The sequence below is a fragment of the Engraulis encrasicolus genome, chromosome 15 (genome assembly GCF_034702125.1).
Source record: "Engraulis encrasicolus isolate BLACKSEA-1 chromosome 15, IST_EnEncr_1.0, whole genome shotgun sequence".
Lineage (NCBI taxonomy): Eukaryota > Metazoa > Chordata > Actinopteri > Clupeiformes > Engraulidae > Engraulis > Engraulis encrasicolus.
The window spans coordinates 24431795-24444252 of NC_085871.1; the positions used below are offsets into that span (position 1 = coordinate 24431795).

Here is a 12458-nt window from a genome sequence, read left to right on the forward strand (position 1 = left end):
AAAATACACCCTTAAGTCCCCTTCAAAGAAAGTCAGGAAAATGTGCATCCTAAATCATGGTATCTTATAACACACATATACCAGCGCAATAATGCTATTATAAAGATTATTGTTGGTGCTTGATGTGTGAATTATGCTTGATGTGTGAATCTTTCTGCTGACACAAGACACAGGATCATGTGTCTGTGGTCGTGGTGAAAATGTATCCATACGCAAGTTGCAGCAGTTCATTAAAAAGCTGTATTACTAGAGAGGTATTAATAAGAAATAAACAAATGCAAGATGACACAGAGGGTGGCTCCAAGCATAGCTCAGTTGTTATTGCTTCCATTTTTTTCCTTTTAAAAATATATGTTGGAAATTGGCTGAACAGATCATATGGTGTCTTTTTAAACGTAGCCTACATTGGTAAATAGATAATCACCCTTCCAACTCCACAAACAAAGTGATTACGGTGAATACAAATCAATCCAAACAGACAGTCGCTGTGGCCAAGTGAGGGTGGTGACTTGTGGGGTGGGAAAACACACAAAGCTAAAACAACTTTTGAGTGACCAGGGGGGATATTCCACAAAGATGGTTTAGTTACTAACCTGGCTAAGTTAACCCAGAGTGAGGTGTAAACCCCCTGTCTGGGCCTATACTACAAAGCTGGGTAGTATTCCAAGATCATGGTTAAGTGATAAACCTGGCTAAGTTAACCTACCGGAAGCGGTAAACCTGCTAATGAATATACCTGCAGGCATCCTTCAGTCAAGTAAATAAGGACTCCAGCTCTCCCATTAGATGATTTACCACCACATCAAGGTTGATCTAACCTGGTTTACTGTTGAACCAGGTTCTTGGAATGCCCCCCTGGTTCAGGAGTAAACCAGGATAAGTTAAGAGGTAAATCATCTAACAGAAGAGCCTGGTGCGCTCATTTTCCTAAGAAATCTATTATTATCTATCTATTATCATCTATTTTATTAGATGATTTACCTCTTAACTTAACCTGGTTTACTCCTGAACCAGCTTTGTAGCATAGGCCCCCTAATAGAGACTTGGTCTATCTGCCAATCAAAACAAAGCTTCAGACCTCTTTCTAGAGTTGCCTCTTGCTCACGCCAGGGACACATAGGCCTACTGTAGACTTAAAATGAAATTCATTGTTCCATTCTGACAGATCAATGGTCAACACATCGTAGCAGAGAATCAAATCGATGGACACATTAATGTTGCTGAGTTGAAATCCCCCCTCATTTGCATAATACTAAACTTGTCTCAATATTTTCGCTTTGTTTCGCCCCTGTTCGCAAATGGTGAATTTCGTGTCGCTTTTGCTAAATTCAGTTTCATGTGTCCCCAGCGTTAGGGTTAACATATCCAGGCAAGAGACATAGCCTGCTTTCTGGAATTCCCCTAGTGTGATGAAACCACTTGACAAAGTTAAGGCTTATTGTTTGTGAATCTGTGTGAGATTGGCCTTAGATATGGCGTAGCCTAGTATTACACATGCATGAAAATTACCAATGTTGCTTAAATATTTCTCAAACGCAAACTTAGTGTGCCCTTAAGTTATAGATGAATAAAAATCTCAAAGTTTTAATTCAAGTTATGTATTGTTATGTGATATTATTTCCTCAAAAAGAGATTTAATTTAATGAGTATGCTCTATGGATAATTTGCATGCTCTATGCTGTTATCAAACATGCTAGCCTGTTGTAAAATGAATTAATTGCTAAAAGGTTATTTATTAACAAATCCTGTGATGATTATAAATTCAGTGGTATTGGTCAGGTATTGGTTATTGTTCACTTTACTAAATGCTGACTTGATCATGGCATATTGGCAGGAAGGGTGCTGATGTGTTCATATAATCTCATAGAGCTGGACCTCTGCATTACAACAGAAATAGGAACTGGCTACTCCAGGTGGGTCGGGTCACAAGAGCTACCTTTGGGCTAAAAGTCAATCTTAGAATGATATTTCTAGGATCGGCTGAAACCAGTCTGCGTCTTTATGTCTGTATACCCCAATGTAGAAAAAAGGGTTTTTTAATATACAGTAACCACTACCTTGACTGAGAGGAGAGTGCTTTGGATTCAGTCTGTCAGCCTTAAAAGGAATAACCTGATGCACCCCTTCTACCTGGAGAAAAGACTTAAGAGCGCTCATTGTTTTTTTTCCTTTTGCCATTTAACCCTATGGGGGGGTTTGTGTTTTGTGGTTTTAGTCTTGCTAGAGAATTGGTTGGTGTAAACCTCAGCCCTGAAAATTTTACGCTAAAAATTCACATAAACCCCTGTTGACCTCAAGTGATGTTTTCAGATGTTTTCAGCTGCAACCTCACGGTGCATACACACCAACGGCGCGGACGTCCACAGTACGTCCACTTCACGTGTCCGTTATCAGTCCGAAACGATTAGCTGCAACCTCATAAGATCATCAGTCAAAAGATGTCAACCTGACATCAGCTTTAGAGGCTTAAGTCACAGAGAGTGTAACTGTTCTTGTTCAAAGATAAATTCATTACCAAAAATGGATTCAGAGCCTGAGCTCTTAAGTCGCTGAAAGTCCATGTGTTCTTATTCAAATGTCAAATTCTTTACAAATTGATTAAGTGGCTTAAAATGTCAGAGTGAATCTGATGAAGCAACAGAGAAACGTGTTGTTTACCTAATAAAGTCCCAGCATAGAAGACCAGTGTGCTGTAATCGGGGATGTCGTTCAGGGGGCTAAAGTGTTGCTGAGTCACCAGGGCCCCATGTACTGTACTGTATATAGGGGGCCCACACACGGTCCTATTTATGGAGCTGATAGTACACAGGGCCCAACATTTGCTGCTACGCCTCTGGCTGTAATTTATCCCCCTTTTACGGTACTTGGATTACTTTGACTGCACATCACCAGCAACTGGACACTGGTTGTGCACAGGGACTCTGCTTTGAGTGGCTTTAAATATATTTAAGTAAGTTTCAACCCTGTCTTTTCTGAATGATATTTTAATTTGCTGATACTTAAATACACTCCCATTCCCATGTGCCTCATATTATCATTCTGTAATGCATATCCAGCTCTGTGAGACTATAGCGACATATTGAATCTGAAATGTTCACTCTTTCACTACACTGTAGGTAAGGAGCAAAAAACAATGGAACTGTCTCCCCGTGTGTAGTCCTACAATGTACTAAGCTGAATGAGTGAACATATCGGACGTAGCCTGGGATGCATTTCTCAAAAGCATTTTTTGCTGACTACAGTTGTTAGTTGGTTACAGTGCTATTTCCCATTGGCAACCTACTGTACTAAGTAGCTAACTGGTTAGCAACAACTCTTTTGAGAAACGTGCTGGATCTCTAATGGTGCACTTAGGCACTTCAGTGTTCATGTTTCAGTGCGTATGGCTTATTAGTTACGCAGTGAAACATAGTGCCCGAAGTGCACAAGTGTACCATTTGAGATCCAGCAACAGTGTCCAGACAGACAGTGTTCGTTCATTTGAGGCTCAGTCCCGTGAAGCGCTCCGAGTTCATCTTCCGCAGCTTGGGCGGCAGGTTCCCGTCCAGCCGCCCGCCCATGCCTCCCCCTCTCCCCCCTCCTCCTCCTCCGCCGCCGGCCATTCGCTGCAGCTTGGGCGGCAAGTCCGACACCGATTGGCTCATGCTCTCCCCCATGCCGCCCCCCGCCAATTTCCCCCCCACCTTGTTGAGGAGGAGGTTGCCGCCGCCGGGTCTCTCCTCGGCCAACGGCGAGCTGATGCCGTGCAGGCCGCCACCGCGTTCCTCGGCCACGCCGGGCGCCGAGCTGATTCGCTGGAGCTTGACGGGCAGGTCGCCCAGGTTGTACGTGATCTCCGAACTCATGCGCAGCAGTTTCCGGGGCATCCCCATTCCTTCACCCGCACGCGGCGTGGGCATCCCGCCGCTGCTGTCTCGCCCCGTCAGCCTCTGCAGCTTGGCCGGGAGCTTGGTGGCGCTCGCGGCTGCGTTGGGTGGCGGGGGCTCTGACTCCCCCTGCAGGTCAGAACCCTCCAGTACAACACTACCAACCTCACCTCCTCCTCCTCCTCCTCCTCCTCCACCACCACCACCACCTCCTCCTCCGCCCCCACCACCTCCACCGCTGGTACTGTGGCACAGCGAGGGGGCGGTGAGTGGGGAGGACAGCAGCAGACTCTCCTCCTGCTCCTTGACGCTGTGTGGAGGTGTGGGCACCTCGAAAGTGCCGTGGAACTGCGAGTAGTCCACCTTGAAGAAGCCCTCCTCCAGGGAGATGACGGGGAAGAAGCGGTGGCCCCACAGTACCTCGTCCTCCGTGTACGACGTCCGCGCCTGGCACGTCATGCCTAGAACAGAGAAAGAGAAAGAGGGAATAAAAGCTTTAGATTACACGTGAAATGTGTTTTATCCTGGGACCTGGGGGGGTGGGGGTGCTGTGGCGCACTGGCTAAGCCCCCCACATTTGGGCTTGCATACCCACGGGGACCACGGTTCGAGTCCGGCCGGGGGCGTTTGCCGGCCCTACCCCATCTCTCTCTCACAAACATTTCCTGTCTCCTCTCATACTTTCCTGTCATAATAAAGGCCAAAAAGCTGGATGAAAAAGAGGTTTAAAAAGCATTACATTAGCAAAGGTGAGTGGAGTTGGCCCTGCTGTTACTCAAACCCAGACCTTAAGGGGTATCAAACTGGTGACCTGAACACAAATACTGTTTTCAGTCTGACATAACGCATCTTAAGTAACAATCAGGAGCACATCCACAACCCTGATCCTCTGTATACAAAGCGATGATTTGGCTTGACTTGTAGTTCTTGATATTGAAATTTAAAATGCTTTTCGATAAAGATTATATTATGTCAAAATTCATGTCTACAGACTTCCGAACGATGCACTTAGGAGGTTTTGCAACTCTTCCGTTATTTAGGTGCAGTGAGGAGTTTTAGTTGGGTGCTTTTCTCAAGGGCACTTCACTTCAGCTGTGAGTCTCAGTCCACCCACACTCTTACAGCTACAGGACTTGAAGGTTCAACCTTCTGATCCCGCAACCGAATCCCTAACTGTTAGGCCAATGCTGCCCCCAAGGCAAAACAGACACAAACAAAACATGGACATGAATTCATGAATAAATAACTCTATGGGCAAGTCAGTCACGAGGGGATCTTGTAGCCTTCTGGTCATGTCCTGTGTGTGGTTCCTACTTTTCCTTTCCTATTAAGTGATTGAAGAGAAGAGACATGGTTTATCAAACATGGTTTATCATCAACATAGTTAATCATGCAAATAAAAAATTAAGCACAATAATAACTGGCCCCTGACTGTTTTCCTAGACAAAAATAGCTGAACAAATTATATTCTTTGTGTACAAAGGCTTTTTGCAAACTATGGTAACAACAAAATGATTCAAGAAGGAATCCTTGCATAAGTGAACTTTCATATACAGTGCACACTGTAAACCTGTATCATAACGAAATAATAAAAGGCTCATCTTTTTTAACAAGACCACGTCTGAACACGGAACAATAACATTCATTGTACATCAAGAGTCTCTGTGGACTTTTTAGGGTGCAGAGGTTCTTAAACGGTGGTAACAAAAACAATATTCAGGACTATCATTTGCATATCAGGATGAACTTTCCATTTCACAGTATAAAAAGGCTGTGCATGTCACGGCCTCGATGACCGGGCAAGACGTGCTGCACCCTCGTTCTGCCCTTTTTTCAGTCTTCCCAATTATCTTGGCTTCAGATTGACGATCTGCCATCTTAATTTCATCTAAACTCCTCAGCCTAACCAGACAGAGCCCTGGGTCATTTGGAGATGTGACCTTACAATGATTCCATCCTTTTCTAAAGGTTTTGCCAGACTACAACGTCACCTCGCTTTGCAGTTTGACAGGACATCTTTCACGTGTGCCTTAAGTGGAGTAATTGGATAAGACAGTGGAAATGTACAGAGACAAAAATGTACTAATACATCTTGTGCCCTCAGTTTGATAACTGGTGATCGCTGATTTCCAGTAGGTCCAAATTGTGCTAACATTCCTTCCAACTGCTTCCATCAGGTTGACGCTTTAATATGCCACTAGCACTCAAAAACAGTCCTTCATCCCCTCAGCTGTAACCCAAATCAACAAAAGATGAACTATGACCAGCCTCAGCATATTGTCTTGTCTTATTATGTCCTGTTTTGTCAAGTCTTGTCTAATGTCTGTGAGAATGACTCGAAACACGCCAAAGACAATTTTCTGCTTCAGGTGTTACAGACAATAAAGCTTTATCTTATGTCATGTTATGTTATGTTATGTTATGTTATGTTATGTTATGTTATGTTATCTTATCTTATCTTATCTTATCTTATCTAAAGTGTGGATGGCATGGCATTTCTTAACTGTGTACACAACTATTTATTTGACATCACAGATGGCAACTGATAAAGAAAATTTAATTTCTTTCCACCTACCCTAGACCACACACCACATATTGTCATGTTTTCCTGTGAATCCCAATGCGAAGCCTTTCTGCCTGGGACAACCCCAATTCCCATAATTTTTTGTGGCGTGACAACCTACGCCCGAACCTAATACTGAGAGTAGTGATAGGTTGGCATATACTACACCTCTCTCTTGGCATTAGTTGAGTAGCCTAATAGTTGGTGTAATAATGAGAGAAGACGGACAGTAGTTTTCCTTCACATAAACACAACTTGAATCCTCAGTTAACTCTTCTTTAACATCTTTCGTTGCCAAACAATGTGAATCAATAATTCCTCCAAAATATTTGACTAGATAAAAAGAGAAAAAGTCAGCTTCAAGCAGGATTGTCTGCTCCCACTTGTTTTATTTTTAAATCCTGGTTGAAGTGGACTTTTTCTCTTTTTATCTGGTCATTTGTTTGTCCTGATCCCAGATCAGAAGCTTGGATGTGTGGACTTCAACCTACTCTTTTAAAAGGTTTTTACTACCACAGTGCTACGCTACTACGACACTGAAGCGTTTTTAGCGATAGGCTATGCTACAACTTGGCCATAACAACAAATTCATAAAATGGGCCATGTCTTCATGCATTAAGTATACTCATGAGATAAAGGCAGACTAAATAATGAATATGAATAACTAGGCTATATATATTTATAGGCCTATATACACACAGTATGTAGGCAAAGCAGAAGTGGTCTAAATGCTGACAATGAGTGCTTTCACTACCGTACATGAGCAGATCTTGTGGGCAGAGTTGTTTTTCCTGAGTCATTAATTCGCCATGCCCTCCGTGATCCAATACAGCCCATTTTACAACGCCAAGATACAAATGAATAATGGTCTTGCTATTAGCCACACACACACACACACACACACACACACACACACACACACACACACACACACACACACACACACACACACACACACACACACACACACACACACACACACACACACACACACACACATGTGCCAGCATGCACCCACGCATCCACACTCACATACACACACACATTTGTAACGGTCGCGTAAGTGATGCAGCACTTCATAACGCTAGTGTGATGAAGTGGCAGATACAGTCTCATCATCATCATCATAATAATAATCATCATCATCATCATCATCATCATCATCATGTGAAAAACTCATTCATGTTGTTATAGGCCTACCTCTGCTCATTTTACGAAAAGGTGTACATGAATAATAGTCTGGCTATCATACCATCATATATTTGACACACTATAATACAGTACTGTAGTTGACTCTGTGCACTCCATTGTGGTACAGCATAGGCTAGTAGTAGGGAATGGATCGCACTCAATTTTTCTTCTTTCTTGTGGTTTTATTTTATTTTATCTTTGCAGGGACTGACATGACAGACGTTTCGGCTGCACAGAGCCTTCTTCAGTGTCTTCGGCTCTGTGCAGCCGAAACGTCTGTCATGTCAGTCCCTGCAAAGATAAAATAAAATAAAACCACAAGAAAGAAGAAAAATTGAGTGCGATCCATTCCCTACTACTAGATTACTTCAGAGACGCACCAACAAGACGGAAGAGCGCGGTGTGTGGAAGATAACCTTGGTACAGCATAGGCTAAAATGTAAATTACATGATGACATATCAGTGACACATATCATTAGCAATAACACGTTCATACTACAATGTACATCATGGTATATTATCAATAATACCATGGCTATTGGTAACACATACGCAGGCACGTATGCATGCATCCCCGCATGCCACATGCCGGCCCTCCTACACACACACACACACACACACACACACACACACACACACACACACACACACACACACACACACACACACACACACACACACACACACACACACACACACACACACACACACACACACACACCCGCACTTGCAGTGATCTCAAAAGTGACACAGCGCTCCATCAATGTCACAAATCATAATAACTTCCTTCACATTATCTCATATTGTGCCATGCCACTTTGTCAGTTCACACCAAGGCGAAAGTAAATAATAGCCAAGCCAGTGACAACATACACATTCCCAGCAACCACATCATTGACACAATGTTACACGCAACACAACATAATGATAGGCTGTATACTGACATGTGAACATTACAATAATAACTGATTCCAACTATTACGTTCATGTGGGCATAGCACTTGCTGTACTGCCCTTTTGCTGTGTGCGATGATATAACACCAGCACACAGTACGTATGAGTAAGAGTAGAAGCAGTTATGTCTGCTGTAGTAGAAAGCAGGTACGCGCAGCCAGTGCGCAGTAACGGTAAGAGAATTGGGTTGATGCTGGCCAAAAACCGGATATAGATCGAGAAATAGATTTGAGAATTCTAGTAGAGTACACAGTAAATTCTGCAGTGCTCATTTAACACTTAGAGAGTTCATTTGAGTACATTTGGACTTAAATGAACTCTGTAAGTGTTGAATTAACACCACAACATTTACTGTGTAGAAAGCATACAACCACACCATGCCATTTGAGACAAGTGTCCTATGAAGAGAATAGCTCAAAGTTACCCGAAATAGTCCTGAAATGCAGTGATATAGATCTGTAGCGCACATTTTATGTTGTTTGCACTCTTTCTGATGTTGGCATTGGAAGGGCGGTTGTTAGCACCGGTAAGACATGAAAACTACTTTCACCCCTGGCTGTAGCGTAGATATATATATTCTGAATGAAATGTCTCATGTGAACATAGCCGGTACGTATGAGTAAGAGTAGAAGCCCTTATCTCTGCTGTCGCGTAGATACAGGGAAAACAGGGCATCATGAACACAACAATAACATGTATCTTTGTAATAATAACTATCATACACTCTTGAGGACACACAAGGCTCTTAAGGACATAGTATTAAGGTCTGGGAAGGTGTGAGAGATGGGAGTGTCATTTTCGACCTACGCGGCCATAAAATCACAGGGAGAAAATGGCACGACTGGAGCCAGTGGTGGTTCTAGCCATTTGGGGGCCCTAGGCAAAATACAGACATGGGGCCCTGTTGAATTGTTTTTACTGGCATTTACCATGGCGTGGCTGACTGTTGGGGGCCCCCTTACAGACGGCAGATTTGGTGGGGCCCTAGGCAATTGCCTAGTGAGCCTATTGGCAAAACCACCTCTGATTGGAGCGCAGAGAGAGATAGAAGCCTCCTGTTAAGTCAAAGGCAGAAAATGTGACTAAAGTGTGACTCACCACACAAAACACATTTATGTTACTGAGAGCAGAGAGGAGAGCAGAGAGGAGAGCAGAGAGGAGAGAAGGAATAATATATAATGTAAAAACATTACCAGTACACCAACACAGACACATCACACAGACACAGACACAGACACAGACACAGACACACACACACACACACACACACACACACACACACACACACACACACACACACACACACACACACACACACACACACACACTCTCTCTCTCTCTCTCACACACACACACACACACACACACACACACACACACACACACACACACACACACACACACACACACACACACACACACACACCTCCCATTCCCAGGCTCTGCCACTCCAACACACACGAACACGCGTGCACCAACACACGAACACAACAACACCCTGCTTACACACACCTCCCACTCCCACTCTCACTCCCACACACAGCCCACACACACATGTACACGCACACGCACGGACACACACAAACACACACACACACATTTTATGTACTTTAATTGATTCCACATTACAAGTTAATATCGATACACATGCACACACACATGCACAAACACACACACACACACACACACACACACACACACACACACACACACACACACACACACACACACACACGCGTGCATGCACACACGCGCGCACGTGCGCGCACACACACACACACACACACACAAACACATTTACACTTGCATGCGGGGAGGGGAGAAGCATTACTGCCGTGGCGACGCCTACAGGGGGCTGCTGCCTGTTCACGCTCCATTTGCTCTCATCAAAACAAGGAGCTTCTCCTTCACCAGGAAAGTCATTAAGGTCTGCAAGCGCAAGCACAAGCACAAGCGCAAGCACAAGCTCAAGAAAGTGTGTGTGTGTGTGTGTGTATGTGTGTGTGTGTGTGTGTGTGTGTGTGTGTGTGTGTGTGTGTGTGTGTGTGTGTAGTGGGAGTGCGAGTGCGAGTGAGAGTGGGAGGTGTGTGTATGCAGGGTGTGTTGGTGCGTGTGTGTGTGTTGGAGGGGCTGTGCCAGGGAATGGGAGGTGTGTGTGTGTGTGTGTGTGTGCACTTAAAAAATCACGCTTCCTTAAGAGGGCACATTTAGCCAAGCCCAAGTTGTGTGTGTGTGTGTGTGTGTGTGTGTGTGTGTGTGTGTGTGTGTGTGTGTGTGTGTGTGTGTGTGTGTGTGTGTGTGTGTGTGTGTGTGTGTGTGTGTTTGTGAAGTTTACAGTGGGCCAGTGAGAGCTTACTTTAGAGCGAACATTTGGCCAGTGCATTTGTGTGTGTATGTATGAGTGCATGTGTGTGTGTGTGTTTCTGTGTGTGTGCGCGTGCATGTGTCTGTGTGTGTGTGTGTGTACACATGCATACACACTTAAAAAGTGTCTTCGCTACTCAGCCATTAAAGAGCATGGCCAATGCGTCCCTGTGCCAACCTGTCTGGACCGAACACTGCTACTGAATCACAGTTGGCTGAACTATGGTTGTGGTGGTGATGGTGTGTGTGTGTGTGTGTGTGTGTGTGTGTGTGTGTGTGTGTGTGTGTGTGTGTGTGTGTGTGTGTGTGTGTGTGTGTGTGTGTGTGTGTGTGTGTGTGCGTGTGCGTGTGCGTGTGCATACATCCTGCCCATATACCCAGCATCCTCCCACACACACATGCCCCACTGCATGAGCTTCCGTGCACACACACACACAGATGCACGCATGCACGTACGCACACATTCACACACACGCACACACACAGTCACACACACACACGCAAACAATCCTTTCCCACCCCCTCCCACAAATCCTGGCTCTTGACTTTGTTTCCTTTGCCCGGGTAGCAAATTCGCCCGTCCAATCCTCCACCTCTCGTGTGTGTTTTGAATGAAAATGGAGTACGGAGTGTTCTCATGGTGTTTGGAGATCAAGCGTAATACCTGGATTTGGTGTAGACACAGGATGAGGTGTGCCACAGTCCATCTTTGTTCTGTTTGTCGTTCTGATTTATTTTATTTGTACTAGCCAGGGGTAAGGCAGTAGGTCGCCCTAGCTGTTTTTTACAAATGTTTGGGGATCAAGCAAGATACCTTAGTTTACAGATATTGAGGTCTAACAAGATAGGAAACGAATGGGGAGAGAGAGATGTGGGCGGATCGGCAAAGGACTCGGGCTGGAATCGAGACTAGGGTGTTGCCGGCAGTCTAGTGCCTTACCGTTAGAGCCATGGTAGGGCCGGTGAACCAGTCTGTTTATGTTATTCTGAAATACGTATAAGCCACAGGGAAGGGAAATCGAACATGAATCTTGAATTTGTGTGTTTGAACCAGCAGTCAAGGGAGCCATTTGCCCTGACTCAGGTCCTGGAGTGGTTTTATGCTGTGTAGGGATACAGGCACAGATTTCAAAGCTGGATCTGATGAAAATGAGGTCTGCCAGTCCATTTGCTGTGTTTGGTCCATTCTTATGACGGCCAGCCAGGGAGCAGATTGCTGTTACTCAGGTGCACGGTGGTCTTACAGCTTGTAAATCAGGCAGAATAGATTTGGCTCACAGAGGATGAGAATAACATCTGCACGTGTGCATCAATGGCTGCGCTACTACACAGTACACAATAGGTGGTTTACATTAGTTTTATGGACCAGCCCCAGGAATAGTGGAATGCGGTTGGCACCTTTATTTCCTTTGGGATCGATAAATGGCACTCTACTCTACTCTACTCTACTCTCTCTACTGTTGTGTGCGGGGTAATTTATTGTGTTGAGGGGTCAAGCAGGGAGTACCTGGATTTGATAT

The 12458-nt window shown here is 44.6% G+C and overlaps 1 protein-coding gene across 1 annotated transcript in view; it reads right to left on the reverse strand.

The window, feature by feature from the left end:
• Positions 1–3325: 3325 nt before the first annotated feature.
• The window catches only part of kcnj3b (potassium inwardly rectifying channel subfamily J member 3b), a 29551-nt gene continuing 20418 nt past the window's right edge, over positions 3326–12458 (reverse strand). The window contains exons 3-4 of the mRNA XM_063217953.1: positions 4112–4327; positions 3326–4048 (exon numbers count right to left, since the gene is read on the reverse strand). Coding sequence (XP_063074023.1) covers positions 3477–4048; positions 4112–4327 — 788 coding nt within the window. The 3' untranslated portion in view covers positions 3326–3476. The remainder of the gene's footprint in view (positions 4049–4111; positions 4328–12458) is intronic.